This window comes from Leptonychotes weddellii, chromosome 14 (assembly GCF_054177405.1).
Source record: "Leptonychotes weddellii isolate Sample4059 chromosome 14, ASM5417740v2, whole genome shotgun sequence".
Taxonomy (NCBI): Eukaryota; Metazoa; Chordata; class Mammalia; order Carnivora; family Phocidae; genus Leptonychotes; species Leptonychotes weddellii.
Window position 1 is genome coordinate 80531695 of NC_138382.1, and position 19103 is coordinate 80550797.

The window sequence follows — 19103 nt, forward strand, 5'->3', positions numbered from 1 at the left end:
TAGACTTGTCCGTCAGAGAAACCATTTTTCTTCTTCTTGCACCAGATAGAGTAGAACGCCTCTCTAATGCCCTGAAGTTGTTGGCATCATCCCCTCATGCTTTCTTTCCACATGAAGGGTAATTTTTCTAAACCTGCTTTTTAGGTTTGTTCCAGGAACTCACAGATTGGGATGTAAGCTGGAAATAGTATTTCATCTAATCAAATTTCCCCTCTGCTGTGCCCCCGTGGTTGGAGGTGAGGAGACAGTGGGGAGCACAGTGGAAACTCCTGTTGCTCACAAGCACAGTGACCTTGACCTTGCCCCAGTTTGTTTAGCTGAGCAATGGGAGATGGTGTGTTTATGTGCTTATATTCTCTTTCTGGTAAAAGTAAGTGCCAAACTGCAAGTTGGAGAAGTAGGAGGAGAAAGTGAAGGCTTTCTGAGATTCTATGACATTTTGTAAGTTGATTTCCTAAACTTTATTTTTCCCTGATTGGTAATGACTGATTGATTAGTCAGTGATTGGTCTGTCCAGTCGTACTTTTGATTTAGAGAATCGGCGCATTGAAGACACAAGTTGCATTTGCAGCCATGCCTTTTTTTTAGTGTCTGAGTTTTGGACACTTGGGGGAGGCAGTTGTGGAGCCCAAGGCTGGACAGGAGGGACAGAGTGCCTCAGGCTCACTGGAGGCCTAGGGGGTGTGCTCCGGTGATGGGTGCAGAGGGCAGCTGATGGCTCTGGGTCATGGGTCCAGAGGGTGGTCCAGGCTTGAGCCTGCAGAATGTTTGTGCACAATCAGAATCCGCTGCTCGCATGTCCTTCTTGGCATCTTTGCTGCTAGGTCTGCTGAGTGGAAGTTGAGTAACATTGTGGTCCCAGCAGAGGATGGTGGGGGGGAGGCCAGGAGTGGATGACGTGGAGATTTTGGGGGGAGCCAGAGCTCAGTGGCAGTGGGCACTTGGTGGGGTTCTCTTGAGCCGTTCCCTTGGCGCCCCCGGTGGCTCCCACTGCTGGAGACGGGCACACCCCATGCTCAGGAGGCGTCTGAGCCACTGCCGCATTGTCTGTGTGTGGGAAACTAAATCCTAAGGCCTGGTCCTCACTCCTACCCTCGGCCTTCTCAGCCATGCTGGCCGGCCCCTTGGGCAGCCTGTGTCTTCCTTGTTGTAAAATGCAGTTGCTAAGCAGAGTCCTCGCCAGGGCTCTCCCAGTTTTAAACTTGTGGTGTTGCTAATGTTAGTTCTAGCTCACCGTTTCCCTGTTTCCTCTCACCGTGAAGGAAGGGAGTCACTCTCTTGGGGTGTAGGTGACCCAGAGGCTCAGCAGTGTCACAGGGCAGAATGAGCATGCAGGCTCCTGCTGTCAGTTATGGAGGGCCCTGCATCCTGAGTCTCCTGGTGAGGACCAGCCTCAGATTACACATAAGGGTAGTGGTGGGCAGTGAGGGCATGTCCTCCAACCCATGTGGGCCCACGTACATAGGTGTGGCAACAAGAGTCCGTTATTCTCTCTCCCTTCTTTTTCTTTTTCCTTTTCCTTATGTTTTTTTTTTTTAAGATTTTATTTATTTATTTGACAGAGATAGCGAGAGAGGGAACACAGCAGGGGGAGTGGGAGAGGGAGAAGCAGGCTTCCTACGGAGCAAGGAGCCCGATGCGGGACTCGATCCCGGGACCTGGGATCATGACCTGAGCCGAAGGCAGACGCTTAAGGACTGAGCCACCTAGGCGCCCCTCTTTTTCTTATTGTTTTAAGTAGGCTCCACACTAGGCTTGAACTCATGACCCTGAGATCAGGACTTGAGCTGAGATCAAGAGTCGGATGCTCAGCTGACTGAGCCACCCAGGCGCCTCAAGAGTCCGTTCTTCTTAACTAAGGGAGCTAATGGCGAGTGTTGGAGATGTCGATCACCTTATGTTTCCACTTTGGCTGTCTCACAAGAGGAGAGCATGAAATGTGTCCTCCTTTGGAAGCAGCCAGACCCTGTTTCCAGGTTGGATGGAGGGGTCTTTCTGGCAGCCAGCCTGCACCCCACCCCTCGAGGCCAGCCTGGCTCTGGCTGCACTCACATGTGGGCTGCAGGCCCTCCGTCTCCCCTGGTGTCCTCACCGTAAATTGGGGATTAGAAGGAGGTAAGATGTACCACCCTCCTTACTGCTGTCACTGTTAGCCTAGCGTCTCTCAGCTCTTCCTCCTCAGTCTAGCAAACATCCTGGGTAATAAGTAAACCCAGGTGGAATCGAATGTTTCCTTCTGTGGCTGCAATTCTAAAACCAAGTGAGGAGAGCAAGGTCTTAACATGTATTAAATGCTCTTTTGTGTGAAAACCAAAAAATGTAGGGGTAGCTAATGAAGGTATAGTCTCTTTCTGAACTTAGGTCCTGGATCCTGAGAACATGGATTACCGAGTAATGTTAGTGGGAGAGGTTCCCGCCCAGTCCCGCCGGCAGCGGGCGCTCGACAGGCGGGCGGACCCTCTTGCTGCGGTCCTTGTGCCAGCAAAGTAATTGGCGTTGTTTTCTTTCCTCACACGTGAGGTTTCCAGAAAGACTATGTCATTGGTCGCTTTCTGGACTGCCGTCTTGAGGTGGGGACTTCGTGCCACTGAATGTGGTGTGGAAGCCTGTCTGGGTGTGCGCTCTGCTGTTGGTGACACTCACGTGTGTTTGTGTGACTTCAGGGCTGGCCAATGGTCCCGATGTGGTGGAGACAGACGGCCTTCAGGAAGTGCCCCTCTGCAGCTGCCGGATGGAAACCCCGAAAAGCCGAGAGATCACCACTCTGGCCAACAACCAGTGCATGGCTACGGAAAGTGTGGACCACGAAGTAAGCGAGCTCGTTTTCCCCGCAGCAGCAGGACGAGGCAGGACCCTAGAAGCACGGTAGAAATGGCGGTCTTGCAGGCCTGCCATCCCTTCTGCAGCTTCTGGCTGGACCCCTGGACCCAGAAGAGCTCCCCTCATCTGCTAGGGCTGTGTGGCACCCCAGAAACACACTTTACCCTGGATAGACAGAATAAATAGCTACTTGGTCTTTTTTTCCCCCATTTTTCAGAGTAAGGAGTTGGTGTCCTGACATTCCCGGGGCTTGATTGTGTTTCCCCCCTCCCATCCCTCTCTCCTTTACTTTAGCATCTTAGGGACTCATGGTCTTTTCTGTATTCAGTGTGTTGTAAAGTGAAAGAGATCCAGAAAACAATACAAGACCGATGTTTGGCCTCCTGAGTCTCTCTGGGGCGAACACTCTGATAACCTACCACCAAGGTTCAGGATCTGACAGGGGCCTGAAGGGCCCCCATTCTGCCATCTGTAGTGCTCACCTCCCTGTGTTTTCTGAACATCCTTACCATCCATATCTAAACCCATAGACGCTATTGTCTTTTTGTCTTTTGATTTACACATACTCCCCCCTCCTTTTCTTTTACTTCCAATTTTTCCGTGGAACAACCCGGGCCATGTGGCCACATCATCTGGAGTTGATGGATCCCGCAGTCATGGTGCTATTCAGCTGTTCCCCTGTCCTCCTTGTACGTCTGCAGCTTAATGCAGAGGTGACCAGACTCTTCTCACTCCCTCTGCAGGCCTTTAGGAGGACGTTAGCCCCAGGCTTTGAGATTTCCTGGAGGGTGGACCACATTGGCCCCAGGCCTCCCTGCGGGGTTTCCCAGTGAGGATCTTGTGTTTCACTGTCCCTGTCCTGGGGTCCACGAGACAGTACCTCTGTCTTCCTTCTCCTTCTGCTCCAGTACCAGTGGTGCATGTGTCTCGTGGCTGAATGGAGTTTGCCTCCAGACACTTGAGTCTTGTAGCCACGGTAGCTTGATTTTGTTGTAAATGTCTCTGGGTTGTGGCTTTGCTGTCTAGTTGCTGTTTTATGTGGGATTCCAGGAAGTTTTTAGGCCACGGTTGTTTTCCCCAAAATTGTTTTGTGGTCTCCCTATCTCATGTTTAGTTGCTAGCAAGCAGCCCTTCCCAAAACAAGCTCCTTTGTCTTTTCATTTTCTTTGTCAGGCAGCTTATTGAGCTACACTTCACACAGTGAAAGGCACCTTTTTGTGTGTGGTTCTGAGTGTTGGCAAATGTGTACGTGACCCCCACTGCTGTCAGGAACCTGCTATTCAGGTCGTCCGATGCTTTTCTGAGTCTGTCCGTCAGTTCTGTTGCTGAGGGAGGAGTGTTAGATTCTTCAGCCGTATGGACCCATCGGTGCGGAGGCTCTGCTCCGTTCACCTGCGTCTGATGCGCTGTCCCTCTGCAACCCCAAGAGACATCTGTGCCGAGACCTCGTGTGCCCAGTACTCACATAAGCACCTCGCTTTCCTTGGATTACTGTCTGCACCCTTTTACTTTTCACCTGTCTCTGTCTTTAAAGTGCATTTCTTTAGTCTCTGTTCTTGAATCTTGTGCAGATCATCCCCACCTCATGCGTTGTTGCTGCAGTTGGGCTACGATCTAGCGTCTTCATGGTGTCAGGGTTAATGTCATCCGTTACTCATTTTTCTCTCTTTTTTGCCTTTTGGATTGAATTTGTTTATGATTCCAGTTTATTCCACTGTTGGCTTTATTATGTACGTCTTCTGGTGTCTGCGGGGACTGCCCCGGGGTTTACGGCACACGTCTGTACTTTGTTCTGGGGTACCTGCACTTGACGTGGTGTAAGGGTCTTACGGTATGTGGTCCCAAATCCTCCCTCCCAGCTTTTGTCATGCGTTTTAATTTCGCATGTACCACAGGGTATTGCTGTTATTTTTGCTTTAAATAGTTGTCTTTCAGATTGCTTACACATCAAAGTAGTCTTTGGTTGACTTTCATTTAGACCCTACCCCAGGACCGCCCCCACTCTGTTGAGTCGGAGCCCCGGATGCGGCTGTCCTAGCCGCCCCCACGCGCAGCTCGGTGCCGACAGTGAGTGCTCTCACTTCCGTGGGCCTGGAAACGTCTCTGTTCTGCCTTCGTCTGGGGAGGTATTTTCATGGGCGTAGAACTCTCAGCACCTGCAAAGGCTGCTGCTGTGTCAACTTCCATGGTTTCTGACGAGGATGCTGGCCGCCCTCCCTATCTTTGTTCCTCTGCTGTGATGTTGAGTTTTTCTTCGGCTGCTCCAGGGTTTTCTCCTGTCTCTGGGCCTGGGTGCCATGGTTTGGCTGTCTTTCTCTTTCGATGCTTATCCTCCTTCAGTCTCTCTGAGCCTCTTGGACTTTGATCTGTCGCCTGCTTGTCCCCGAGCCTTCTCGCCTGGCAGCCCTTAACTTCTTGGCCTGGCTGTCCTCCCCTCTCTGGCACTCTGGTCATATGTACGTCAGCTTATGTGATACTGTCTCAGCCGGTGGGTGTTCTGCTCTTTTTTCTGTTTCTATTTTAGGTTTGGGTTAATTACATTGACCTTTTTCAATTCAGTAATTTCTTCCTTGTGGAGTATGTTCACGAGCCAGTCATATGCATTTATTTGTTCCCATATTTTTTATTTCTACCGTTTTTATTTGACTTTCTAACATTCCTGGTGTGCTTGTGCGGCATCGGGCCACCTCCCAGGCTCCTTGTGTGGCCTGCTTTGGCTCTTGGCCGTGCGCTCAGACTCCTGAGCAGAGCCCCTCAGCTGCAGCACCTCTGCCACTTTGGACCAAATGATTCTCTGTGCAGGATCATCCTGTTTGTAGTCGGATGTTTGGCAGCATCTCCTTTCCGCTTGTGACAACTGTAAACGTCCACGATGTTAGATGTCAGCTTGACTGCGTGTCAGTCAGAGTTCCTGCTGTCTGTCCATGCTAGCTCTTCACGCTGGTTCTCCCGGTCTCCCTCCCCTGGGATGGCCACTTCGACCTCTTTGAGATTTTCCTTGTATTTTAAATTTTTTCCCCATAGTTTTACATAACCCACTTTTCTGCGGCCATTTCTTGACTGTCTGCGTAAGAGGTCCTGCCTCTTGGTTTCTGACTGTGGTGGAGGTGCTCTCCTTTCTCATTACCTCACCTGCAGTTTGCATTCTGTCTTCATTTTTGGTTAAAACTGTATTTGTGGTTTTCATAACACACTCTGGAAATGCTCGCAGCCGAGCCAGTGGCATGCTTGGATTACATTTCTTCTGCTAAACAACTTCTTATTTTCCTGAGTCAATGATTTTCTCATTTTCTATTTTCTGTGTACCTCTTACAAATTCAGTCCTAGATCGATGGAATTGCACGTTTCTGTAGGCATTTTCAGCGCATCAGGTCTGTCTGGGTCACAACTTTCTCGTCTTGGTTGTACGTAACCGTCAGTGGCTTCTCGCGGAAGGTTGCTGGGGGTTAAACATCGGAGACTTTGTGCTCTGGAAGTGCTTTCTGTCGGTCAGAGCTCCGTGTTGGACACGTTTCCTTCTTATATTGGGATTGCTCTTTGTCCTGTTGTTGCGTGGTGCTCGCCGCACAGCTGGGCTGCTTCCTCCTTGGCGTCCCGCTGCCTGGCCGGGAGCACGCCGGTGCCCGGCCGCTGCCGCCCTGCGCACAGGCAGGGACGGGCGCATCCTTCCAGTTGGTGTACCCTTGCCTTCTCTCCGTTTTACCTTTATTTTAGGTCCCCTAGATGGAGCCTCCAGTTTTCTTCTCCATTTTCCAAATTTTTGTCTGTTTGCTTCACTTTCAGAAAATTCCCCATCTTTCTTCCAGCGCTTCTGTGGGGATTTCCCTTTCTTCCACCTTAATTCTAATTCTTGAGAGCTCATTTTTCCCCAGGCGTGTCTTCCTTGTAGCCTCCTGTTCCAGTGTGGGAATGGCCACGACGTCTGTTTCTTTAGGGGCACTGGTGACAGTTTCCTACACACTCTCCCGCCCTAGCTTGTGCTCCTCAGACGGCTTCTGATTTCCGCTTGGTAGCTTTAGTCTCTGTGCTTTGTCTTTGCTTCTCCCACTGGAGCACACGTTTGTCAGGGAAGGTGGGTCTGCACCTTGCTGTTCGCTGAGTCTGCGTCACTTGGTGGGGGTGGGGGGCACCGTCGGCTGAGCAGTTGCAGGGCAGGTCAGGGGGCACCTGCTCAGAGGCCCGAGGCCCTGTGGGTGCACCTGAGTCACACTCGCCCACTGTCTGCAGCTTACCTTAGCCCTTTGTCTGGTGTTTCGCTCTGGCTGCCCTGACCACTGGCGGGGCTCCGTGGATTCGCAGGACGTCCCGCTGCTGGCCCACGACGTCCTTCCTGTCTGGCCTGGTGTATGTCCACTTGTCCTCCGTACCTGGCCTACGCCCCAGCTTGCCCTGGCTGTTTCCTCGATTCGCCCGGTTAACCACCTGCGGCGGACCCTCTGACACTGCACGCGGCCACCTGTCGGGCTCACTGTTCCGTTCTGGCGGACTCGCAGAGGACGGAGCCCCCAGAGTCCGCCTCGGACTCGCATCTTCCCCTCCCCCAGCCCCTGGCGGCTCCGCTGCTGACCCTGGTCTTGTGTGATTGCAGCTGGGCAGGTGCACCAACAACGTGGTCAAGCATGAGCTAATGCGCCCGTCCAGCAAAGCCCCGCTCTTGGTGCTCTGTGAAGACCACCGGGGCCGGATGGTGAAGCACCAGTGCTGTCCCGGGTGTGGCTACTTCTGCACAGCGGTAAGTGCCCAGCTCGCCCAGCAGGCTCGTGCCAGTGCTCCCTCCCTCCCTCCCTCCCTCCCCTGGCTGATGCTTGTAGCAGACACCTCCCAGCAGCTCCCTGGTCTGGGGCCCGCCTGGAGGCCCCCGCCCACAATACGCTCTCCTCTTGCTTCGTGTGAGCCTGTGGCCTCCCGGGGACAGCTGGGACGCGGGGGGGCAGGCGCCTCAGCCCTCCTCCTCCTGCTCGCTGTGTCTGAACACACGGCGGCCTTGCTCCTGGGCAGGGCCTGCCTGCCTCCTCTTCTGCTTTGCCGTCGTCTCTTGGTTTTAGGGTCTTCTCTGTCAGTTACTTCATTCCACACATACCCACGCCTAGGGTGCCCGTCAGAATGCGGGGGTCGCTGCAGTTCGCTTGGCCCGCAGCTGAGCAACCACATGGGTCGGGAGCCTCTCTGCAGTGGCTGCTCTTGGGATTTTCTGTGTGCCCTTCGTTGTCTCCCACATCCTTGTTGCTTCTCCTGGAAAAGAGGGAGACTGCTTCTCTGGGTCCAGTGACCCTTAGCTCCCTGCAAGGGCGCGCTACTCTCACTGCTTCTCGTCGTGCTGGGGGTTTACGTCCTTGGTGCCGCCGGCGAGTCCTTTTTTGAGGCCATCGGGTTTGCCTGAAGTGCCCCCTGGCGATGCTGGGTCACCCCTGCGGAACGCTGTCCCCCCTTTCTGTTCCGGGTTTCTCTTTCCTGGATTGTCCTCTGGGGGTCCTTCTTGGGACCTGGTTTTCTGTGCAGTCTCTTCTCGGGTTAGAACAGCCGGAGAGTGAGGCCTTGGCCTCCTGGGGTGTGGGGGGCAGTCACGTGGCTTCTCCCCACTTTGCTCACTCTCTCTAGAGCAGCGGTGGAGCAGGGTGGGGGTCGTCTGGGTGGCTCCGTCAGCTAAGCATTTGCCTCGTGGCTTCAGCTCAGGTCACGATCTCAGGGTTGTGGGATTGAACCCCAATCAGGCTCCGCACTCGGCGTGGATTCTGCTTGAGAGTCTCTCCCTCTCCCTCTGACCCTCCTGCTCTTGCTGTCTCTCTCTCAAATAAATAAATCTTCAAAAAACAAAAACAAAAAACAAAGCAGGGGCACGTGTGGACACACCACAGACATAGGACATGGGTCTCCTGCTTACCTAGCCAGGGACTGGGAGCCCCGACTGGCCTCTGGGCCCCTGGCCCCCACACCACCCTCACAGGCAGGTTCAGTAGCACTTCGTTTACTTTCATGCATGTTAGCCGTAATTTTAAACAGTGATTTCTAGTCTTCCCGTTTTCAGGGTAATTTTATGGAGTGTCAGCCTGAGAGCAGCATCTCTCACCGCTTTCACAAAGACTGTGCCTCTCGAGTCAATAATGCCAGCTACTGTCCCCACTGTGGGGAGGAGATCTCCAAGGCCAAAGAGGTGACCATCGCAAAAGCGGACACGACCTCCACCGTGACGCTGGCCCCCGGGCAGGACAAGAGCTCCTTGGTGGAGGGCAGGGCTGACACGACCACGGGCAGGTATGTGCCCAGTGCAGCCTCGGTCAGCTCCCCTGGAGAGCCGTGGGTCTCTGAGCGCTGACCCCTGCATGTGTGTGTGCACGTGTCCCCTGCGCCTGCAAGAGTGTCTGCACGTCTGTGCACGTCTGTGCCCCCACACAGCCGTGCCTCTGTTGCATGCGAGTATAATACGAGACATTAGCTCTAGCTTGTGCAGTCAGTCATGTTTTGAAGGCCCTGGCTAAACGAAAAAAGAGTTTTGTTAAGGGAAGGGTTCATATTGGGAATATATAACGTAATAAATATCACACTGATAGAAAAGTAATACTTCATCGAAGGCTGTTGAAAAGAGCCTTGAATTGTAGACGTATCAAACTGAATATTGGGAGGAGGCCGAATCCTTCTTGTTCTGTATTAACCCTGCTAATCTATAAATGAATGTAACATGCCTTGAATCAGGTTTCCGGGAGGATTTCCTCCCACTGGCAAGAGCAGTGGGTTTGATAGCTCCAACTGGGAAGTTCATTCACAAAAGCAAACTTGAACGTGGTCCTGGAAACCCTGGAAAAGTTGCCCTTTTGCTTTGAATGTCACTTTCTTCCTGAGAATTTGCCCTGAACTGGACTTTGATCCAAGGACTGAACAGAGAGCGAGTCTGGAGCTGTTTTCACGCTCAGCTGGAAGGGTCCAAGTGAATCATGTTCTGTGTTTTCGTTGGTCTCCACAAGAAGTGGAGTTTTTCACGTGTCTACAATTCAGCATATCATTTGTTTCCTACCCCTGAAGCACTGCTGGACCACCGCTCTTGGAGGACGGCAAGCCGCAGGGCACAGCCCCCCAGGCAGCCGAGGGCTTCGACCTCACGGGGCCTGCCGGGCTGGTGAAGCCGGCCCCCGGCCTTTCCCAGGGACCAGGGAAGGAGACCTTGGAAAGTGCTCTGATCGCTCTGGACTCGGAAAAGTAAGAACCAGTCTGCGTTTTCAGACGTGGCTCAGGGCCTGACCCACTGACATCTGCCCATCTGGACATTCCTTCCTGCAGAGATTTCTCTTCCCTCCGTGTCAGCCACTGGGCCGTTTGCGCCCGTGCGTCTGGAAACCCCCCAGTGCTTCCAATGCGCCGTGGTCGCACTTCCTAAGAGTCTGCACCCCGTGCGGCACCCCCTGAGGGTCACTGGGCTCCCCCACAGGGTCACGGTGCATTCCCAAGGAGGTCACTGTAACGTTCTTCAGCTTTTTGATAAATGGTTTCATCAGGACCATTCACGTATTTTTACACTGTTTCAGGAAATTATTGCAAGTTGTCCATTACACTAAGAGCAAAAGATGACTTCTTTGAAGTCATAAGTGAGGACAGTCCTTGTGAGGCTTTTACAAACATTTCCCTTGGATATTGTTGACCCCCTGGTGTTGACTTCAGGACATAAGAGCAAATGCCACTTGGCTCATGCCTCATCTGTGAAGTGAAGGGTTGGATCAAGTGGCTGTTTAGGCTCACCTGCCAACTCTCAGATAGTGCAGCCCTGCATTAGGGCCCCGAGTCTGTGACCTGTGAGCCAGGCAGGTATCCTCTCCCAGGGAAGCCCACTGGCCTAGTTCACCAGCGCCTCAGGCCAGGCCACATGCCCTCCCTTGGGACAGCACGCCTCTCTGCCGGAAGGGGTGTATGTCATGGTGCTCTCGATTAGGGGAGGCTCAGGTGTTAGGACACGCTGCCCAGTCCCCCATAGTTTCCCTCTGTCAGTCTCCAGCCTCATCTGTGGCCCTGATGTTAGGGTGACTGAGGGTCCCCCTGCCCCGCTCACCAGGCCCAGACCGCATTCTGCTGAAGGGGGCGGGCTGGGCCAGGGGTGACCACACTGCCCCTGCCACCTCAGGGCCTCCCTGGACCCCATGCTGCAAAGATGGTTCGCTCTGTTGTCACAGTACACAGAAGCCTCAGGAACCATTCTCCTGCTGTGGATGAAGAAGGTAGTTGCTCGTTTTTGTTGTTTTTTTCCTGTGGGATGCCTGAGCCTGGTGAGTTTGGTGCCCCTGACCCTGAGGCATCAGCAGGTAGACTTCGCAGGCCTTCCCATCCTGCAGCGTGCTTCTGTGCATCTGCGGCCGTGGCCCGTGGGCTGGGAGCCCGGTGGGGCCACCTGGTGGTCACAGCTGTCCGTGCTTTCCCCGCAGACCCAAGAAGCTTCGCTTCCATCCGAAGCAGCTGTACTTCTCCGCCAGGCAAGGAGAGCTGCAGAAGGTGCTGCTCATGCTGGGTAAGCAGCCGTCACGTCCGCTGGGGCTTGCTGCCTGTCCCTGGGGCCCCAGGGGCCGGTAGTAGTTTGTTACCTTTTCTTAGGAGCTGGGTCTCATTTTTTTCTTTATCTGTCTCTCATTTCTCTGACCTGGGCCCAGTGGTGTTCATCCTGTGCGTGATGTTCATATTCTGTTATTTGTGATAATAGAAATATTTTCTGTGAATCTCTCATTTTAAAAGAGGAATTAGGTGTATGATTAAATTAAGAGAAGATGTAGCTTCAGAAAAAGGAAGATGAGTGAGCTGGGGCCGACTGGGTGCTGCTGGCAGGAGGGCAGGTGCCAGGCCTGTGCTGGTGGAAGCCAGCTGTGGGCAGATCAAGACGCTGTGCACTGACGTCTGTGCGTGCGTCTCAGGGCTGACGCGCCTGCCGGTGCTTTCAGACCCTTTCCAGCTCTGCTCCGGCCAAGGAAGGGGCAGTAATTCGATGCTGAGCTCGCAGCTTGAGGCTTTGTTTCTCTGGGTTCAAAAGAGTGATTAAAAATCCTTTCACTTGACAGTCAAAGAAGAAACTCAACGATTTTTTCCAAAAATGTAAGTTATTTAATGTTGACCAAAATGGCGGTTTTAGTCGTCTTCCCCCTAGGCTTGGTGGGGTGCTGAGGTTGCCTGGCTGCTCTGTGGCCAGTCTGCCAGCCGATTGTCTGCGTCAGGCCTGCTGGGATCATGTGCACCAGGTCACGTGTGTGTGAGGCTGCCCAGTGGGCCTGTTGTCCTTGAGCTTAGCAGGTGCCCCCGGCCTGGAGGGAAGGCTGAGAGCAGGAGTGCTTGAAAATACAGAAGGAACCCCAGAGAAACTCTGGGAGCCCTTGAGTTAGACAAGGGCAGTGAGTGAAGGGATTCATGTTGTTAGGTGGTTCCTGGCAATAATAGACCCACATGGTGAATTTTGTGTGAAACTAGCGTACTTCTTTTGAATCTTCCAGCGTGTTTGGAGCCTGGCTTCACTGTTACCTAGACTCGGGATGGTGTTGTGTGATGCTGATTCTCGGTGGTCGTCCACATGTGCTTTTATCAGCCTTTGTGACCACCCTAAAGTGGTGGGAACCAGAGGCTGCTTCCGAGATAATTGGTGAAACCTTTTTGTTGACAGTTGACGGGATCGACCCCAACTTCAAGATGGAACACCAGAGCAAGCGCTCCCCGCTGCACGCCGCCGCGGAGGCCGGCCACGTGGACATCTGCCACATGCTGATTCAGGTCGGACGCACGGCTCCCCACAGAGCCCTCCACCCACTCCCTCCTGTCTTTGTTGAGTGAAATACAATGGGATTCATAGTTTAGAGAGCTAGAAAGTCCTGCAGCACTTCCTGGCTCCAAGAGAAAATCAGCGTTTCTGTCCCCCGAGTCCTGGCCCTGATGTCAGTCCAGCAGCCGCTTCTCTGGCTCTTTCTAGACTTGTCGTCTTTGTTCCCGTTCTACATTCAGGTTTCAGTATTCATTACTCACTTTGGAGCGTGGAAAGGCTTGGCCCTGGCTCACATACCACTCCCCCACCCCACCCCAGTCCTCCCCATTTGATCATGTCCCCTTGTTGCTGAGATCAGTGGGAGCCCTTGTGGGCCGTGGCGCATACGAGAGCCGTAATTGTCAAGTGCTCCTGTCGTCTCTTGGCCTCCTGCTGATTCATCCCCAACCCTCCGAACAGACCGCCTCTTGTCTCTGTGTCACCTGGAAGCCCTGTTGCTTGCTCCCATTGTCCTCTTTCTCTGGGCCACCCCTTCCCTGACCCTGGCCCTGTGTTGGGTCCCCTGTCTGCTGGAGACCACATTCTCAGTCTGATCCTTTATCTCCGATGCTTCAGGAAATTTCCTTCGGTCCACTGGTCTGAAATCCCACTGCGGTGCAGTGGTCTTTTGACTCCTTTGGGGCATTTGGTGTGTCCTTTCAGTGTAGACATTCCTGTCCCTTGTTCTGGGGTTTCTGGATGCCACCTTCCCATCTGCCCTCTGGAGCCCCCGTTCATGTTAGGCCTTATGGACTCATCTCTGGTCTTCACTTCCTGCCGTGCACCTGCTCTTCATTTCCCGTTCCACTTGCTGGGCAGTGTTCTTGACCTCACCGTCCAGCCCCTCTGGGGAATTTTAATCTGTGCAGTCACACCTTGAGGTCCAGAGTCCTTGCTTGCTCCCTGAGAGTTCCTTTTTTGTACCTCTGCTCTTCCCTTGTTCCTTTGAAGGTATTACAGTAATTTTGAAGTTTTATGCTGCTCTGTTCGTTTTGGTCTTTCTTTTTTAAAGGTTTTCCTCAGATGCCTGATGATTCCTGTTTGTTCACATCTGAAGTACTAAAATGCTGGTGGGGGGGGTCCCGGCCTTGTCCCTTTCGGGTGCCCCGCAGACACTGCTGGCTGGAGAGGGGCGCATGTGGGCTGTCTCCTCCTTGCGCCTCTGTGGGAGCCAGAGTGCCAGCGGCCAGAGTGCCGGGGCTGCTCCCCTCCCTCAGCCTCGCGTGTGTGTCTTCTGTCTTGACGCCACAGCTTCTGCTGGTGCGTCCCCACTCACCTGCTTTCTTTTTGTTCTGACCGGTGCTGATGGAAGCAGCAGTGTGGGCGGAGCAGTTCGCAGTCGCGTCGACGTGTGCGTGCGTCTCTTTTACAGTAGACACACCTGTTAGTGTAGATTTCTAGCTCCCCCTCGTGCCAAAGAGCCTCTGATTTGGATGTGTCTTGTTAAGTAGCATGTTGCTAGATTTTTTAAAAGCTCAGTCTGATAACCGTGGTATTTTAATAGGAACTTTTAGTCTAGATAATATTTACTGTAATTTCTGTCATTTAAATATATTTCTGATGTTTTATTTTGTTGTTTTGATTCTTAGTCCTTTCAAGCAGACATGTTTTTTTTTAATCTCCTTTGTTGCTTTCTTTTGGGTTGATATTTGCTTCAATCATCTCATTTCCTTTCTCTTTACTCACGTGGAGGCTGTAGACTCTTCTTTCTTGCCTCCAGAGGTCACTCTGTGATCTGCTGTGCAGGTGTTATGTCCTCCGTCTTTAGACAGGCAAGATGAGGGAGCTGCAGACGCCAAGTTGGGGGGAGAAGGCCTTGCACTGGATTGGTGAGCTTGAGCCATTTCGGTGGGGAGGCCCATGGAGGCCTCAGGTGAGTTCAAGGAGAAGCCTGGCAGGACTCGGGGGCAGCCGAGAGGGCTGCTCAGAGTGGTCCTGCAGGGGATGGTTCTTGGCGGTGACTGTGGTGGGTGGCTGATCTGACGGAGAACGAGCTCATTGGAGAGAGGTCAAGGGCAGCGGGCATGGTCATCGAAGCAGTGACCACGGGTGCTAGTGCTCTGAGGGGGGAGGGCTGGGGGTCAGCACTCCAGGGGGACTGCTGTCTTCTCCCCGTGGCGAGGAGGGCATGGACGTGGTTTGTGCTTTTGCGAGGGCGGACTGGAGGCCCAGTGCTGTGTGGGACTGTTGCAGGACAGGGGCGAGGCAGGAGGTGGGGCAGGGTCGCCCTGATGGTCCTGTGGGCTGCGTTGGGTGAGGGGCTGCCCAGGCTACTCCTCATCTCAGCGGCCAGTGTGGGGGCTTCTTGGGAGGCGTTGCTGGTTGTTTTCTTTCACTTTGTTTAAGGAATGATTCCACTGTCTTCCAGCTTCTGTGCTTTCTTTTGGGAAGTTAGCTTTGAAAGGACTTGTTTTCTCTTTGGCCTTTTTTTTTTTTTTTTTTTTTACCGTTAAAGTGTGTGTGTGTCTAAGATGCATACAGAAAAGTTCTTAACATGTGAACGTCCTGTTAATAAATAATCGTGAAGGGCACTTACCTCAGCCCAGGTCAGGACACAGCCCTGCCCACCCCCGCTGGAGGGGATGGCTCTCCAGGCTCTCACAGCCTCGGTCTCTGCATCTCTCTGGTTTGATCACCATGTGGCTTACCTGTGTCTGCCTCCCCGCTTTATGCTCATCGAGTCACGCGGTAGGAATTCTAGTGTGTCTTCTTTTCAGTCCAAGAGCAGAAACCCTACTCATGCCTGTGGGCACGGGGGTGGGGGGCAGTGTGCCTGTGCTCTGGTCTGGTCCTGCCCCTCCTGCCCTCGTGTGAGGCACCGTCCTGGGAAAGCCGAGAGCTCAGGAGCTCTTGCCATTCTGCAGCTTCTCTGTGTCTTAAACTGTTGCAAAATAAAATGTGACTTACTGGGGAAACCAGCCCTTTCTAGTGTTCTTTGTGACCCTGTGTGCTGACCTGATGTCGATGGCCCAGGCTGCTCACTCCCTGAGCTTGGGAGCCTGTGATTATGAGTATTTTTCTTCTTTTAGAACCTGAGCTGCTTTCTTGAGATTCCCCAGGAAAGAGGTGCGGTGGGTTTTTCTAGTTTTCCCTGAATCCAAGGGTGTTGTTTCTAGGAGGTTCAGCTTTGGTGGGGTGTCTCTCACCCCACACCGTCCACTAGGCAGGCTCTGGCTCTGCACCCTCTCCCCAGCCCCAAAGCGGCACTGAAGCCGCTGACTGGGGTTGCTAGCCCGCACTCTTCTGGGTTCCTGTGCTCTCGGGGTTTGAGGAACGTTCCCTCACAGCCAGAAGCGCCTGTGAAGAGCAGTTTTGAGATCTTTCCTTCCTGTTTAACTTTCATCCTGAGGCCTCACTGGAAATAGCTCTTGTTTCGTTCGGGCCCTGGCCCGCTGCCACACGTGGCCGTTTGGATTTAAATGACAAAATTAAACGGAAGGAAGTATGTACTCTTTAGGCACTGAGCGGCGTTCCCCATGCTCAGGGGCTGTGCGGTCAGGGTGCTCTGCTGGTCTCGGATGCAGATGCAGCACATCCAGCTCCAGCAGTTCATGCCGGCCTTTGGCCAGCCCCGGGGACATCCGCGGTGTGAGCATCCCTGCCACTGGTCATTCATGACAGCTGCCCTGGGTCCAGATGCAGGTCACCTCCCTCTGCTCCCCAACTCTAGGGTGCCCCGTTGCCTTGTCCTCCTTGTGTGAGTGTTCTGTGTCTGTGGTTGCCGTCTGTCGGGAGCCTGTGAGGTGTTTCCTAACAGAGAAAGGTGTATGTTCTGTTAGTCACAGAGCCCAGAGGAGAGGGACAGAGCCACACCTGTTGCGCTGACCTCTGAGCTCGAGGACCTGCCGTGGACTGCAGACACCTCACGCGGTGCATGCACACACCTTGCACACCCACACGGGGTCTTGCACACTCTGCACGGTCACACAGGGAGGTTTTGGGGAACGTGTGGGCGTTGGGGCCTGCCTGGTGTCCAGCACTTGGGCTGTGGTGTGTCTGTCCTGGAGTCTGTACTAAGTCCATCCTGCTGGACGAACTGGGACTTTTCCCTTAAGACCCACTTTCCTGTTCTCACCATTCTCTCTGGTGGGAATCCCATCAGTCACGTGGGGACCTCCTGGTTTGACTTGCTCTCCTCTGTCTTCTCCCCCGGCTCAGGGTTCTCAGGGATTCTTTGGCTTTGTCTCTCAGTCTTCCCTACCTTTTCGACGATCACTTTCTTCTGGGCCAACTTTTGTGGTGTCAGTTCTGGTTTGTCTGTGTGTCCCTATGAGGGCCTCTGTCACTTGTTGCCCCTGATTTCGGATGGGCACACTGGGAATCGGTCATGGGTCCTCAGGGCCTGGTCTGACCCTGGTCTAAGTGAAGGTCAGGGGCCTGGTCCTCTGACCCCTGACCTTCTGTTAGTGCCTGGTCTTCAGCTCTGCCTGTGGTCCCCAGCCCCATCCTGCCCTCTGAAATTTGCCAGAAGACGTTCAGGGTTCCCCGAACCACCTCAGTCCCCTGGTTTCCCTGTGTACCACTCTGGATCTATTTAAAAATCTTTTAACTCATTTTGTTCCTTTTGTTTTTAACTACAAACAGTAAAAACAATACTATTCTCAGCCTTTTCCTGATAAATACTTATTTTATAAACTAAATACTAGCTTGTGGTACATCAGTTTAAGAAATTGGGCGGTTTTACCCCCACGGGGAAAGGGTTTTAATTGTGAGACATCCAGTTTGCTTTTAGCACACAACACGTTTCAAAGTTGGACCTTCTTCTTAAGTTTCAAACAGACTGAAGTTTATCTAAGCATACTTGCTAGACCATTAGTTTTCCAAATACATAGTCTATTGGAAGAATTAGAAATTGCTTCAAAATACATAATATTGGGAATCAGCTTTTATTCTGTTTATTTTGGGAAGCATTAAGACAGCCAGAGAAAGAGGTCACTGAGTCAGGATGTCCCTGTGGTCACTGTAGGCCAGGTCACTGCCTGCCTTCTGGCCCAGCCTTGCTGAGCAGCCCCCTCCACATCCCTCTTTGCCTGCTTTATTTTATTTTATTTTTAAAAGATTTTATTTATTTTTGAGAGAGCGTGCACACACAAATGGGGGGAGAGGCGGAGGGAGAAGCAGACTCGCCACTGAGCAAGGAGCTCGATGCGGGACTCTGAGCGGAAGGCAGACGCTTAACTGACTGAGCCACCCAGGTGCCCCCTCCTTTTCCTGCTTTAGAAGGTTATCACTTCTCATTTCTAAAAGTACTGTCACTAATGTGCTGTAAACATTCTCTGTTAAGAAAATGCTCTTCTTGAGCTGAAGGTTTGACGCTAGTAGAGCAATCATGTCTTTGATTTCAGTTCTGAAGACTCAGTTACACTCATTAGAAATGATATTAGCACAACTCGCGAGATCTTTCAGCTCGCAAGTGTCTGAAGTGTCTGAATGCCAGGTGGGGGCTGCAGTGGGAGCTCTCTACGCACCTGAACTGTCCGGTTCCACTAGGCGGGCGCGAATATTGACACCTGCTCAGAAGACCAGAGAACCCCACTGATGGAAGCAGCAGAAAATAACCATTTAGATGCCGTGAAGTACCTCATCAAGGCCGGGGCCCTCGTGGATCCTAAGGTACGCATTCCTGTTGTGTGTAGAAATGTTTCAGAAAGATGAGCAGGGGCCAGTTCCTTGTTGGAACGTCTTTAGGAATTGGTAGCCATCAAACATCCACTTATTTGTCTGGCAGTAGTTATTAGGTCACCTTGCTTGGTTACCAGTTTATTTGAGAAAATACTAGTGAACACTGGATCTCCTGCGCCTCACAATAGACAAAGCCGCGAATAAGGAGTTTGCCATGCAGAGGTCTCTAGCTTCCTTCATTTTGGACACTTTCCCTCTTCTGACTTCCACTTGGAGCAATTAGCCACCCCCCCAAAAAAAAGCATCCAAATTGGGAAAGAAGTAAAATGAGCTCTGTTCATAAATGGTATGATTTTATATGTAGAAAATCCTAAAGAATCCACACAAAAAAATCTAGAACTGATAAATACATGCAGAAAAGTTGTGAGATACAAAATACAGAAGCATCAGTTGTATCTCTGTACACTTGAGATGAACTACACTTGAGATGAATATCCAAAAAGGAAATTAAGAACTCCATTTATAATAGCATCAAGAAGAGTAAAGTATAAGGAATAAACTTAACCAAGGAGACAAAAGACTTGTACACCGAAAACCACAAAACATTGCTGAAAGAGGTGAAAGAAGACGTAAGTATGTGGAAACGCGTCCCGTGTGCATGGGTTGGAAGACTGAACATTGTTGAAGCGCCTGGACACCCAGGGCGAACCACAGAGTCAGTGCGATCCCTGTCAAAATCCCAATGCCATTTTTTACAGATACAGAAAAGCCAATCCTGACATTCATACGGATCTCAGGGACCCTGAACAGCAAAACAGTCTTGCAGAAGGACAGAGCTGGAGGCCTCACGCTTCCTGACTTCCAGACCTACTACAAAGCTACAGCAATCAACACAGCGCGGTGC

At 52.3% G+C, this 19103-nt stretch overlaps 1 protein-coding gene across 7 annotated transcripts in view; it reads left to right on the plus strand.

Annotated features, from left to right (window-relative positions):
- The window catches only part of EHMT1 (euchromatic histone lysine methyltransferase 1), a 139476-nt gene that overhangs the window by 92308 nt on the left and 28065 nt on the right, over positions 1–19103 (plus strand). For 6 of the 7 annotated variants that reach the window (XM_081804033.1, XM_081804034.1, XM_081804035.1 and 3 more), the window contains 7 exons: positions 2664–2809; positions 7409–7552; positions 8846–9072; positions 9838–10011; positions 11226–11308; positions 12443–12549; positions 18068–18190. In XM_081804033.1, the coding sequence (XP_081660159.1) occupies positions 2664–2809; positions 7409–7552; positions 8846–9072; positions 9838–10011; positions 11226–11308; positions 12443–12549; positions 18068–18190 (1004 nt within the window). The remainder of the gene's footprint in view (positions 1–2663; positions 2810–7408; positions 7553–8845; positions 9073–9837; positions 10012–11225; positions 11309–12442; positions 12550–18067; positions 18191–19103) is intronic. The other variant, XM_081804037.1, reaches the window with a different exon arrangement.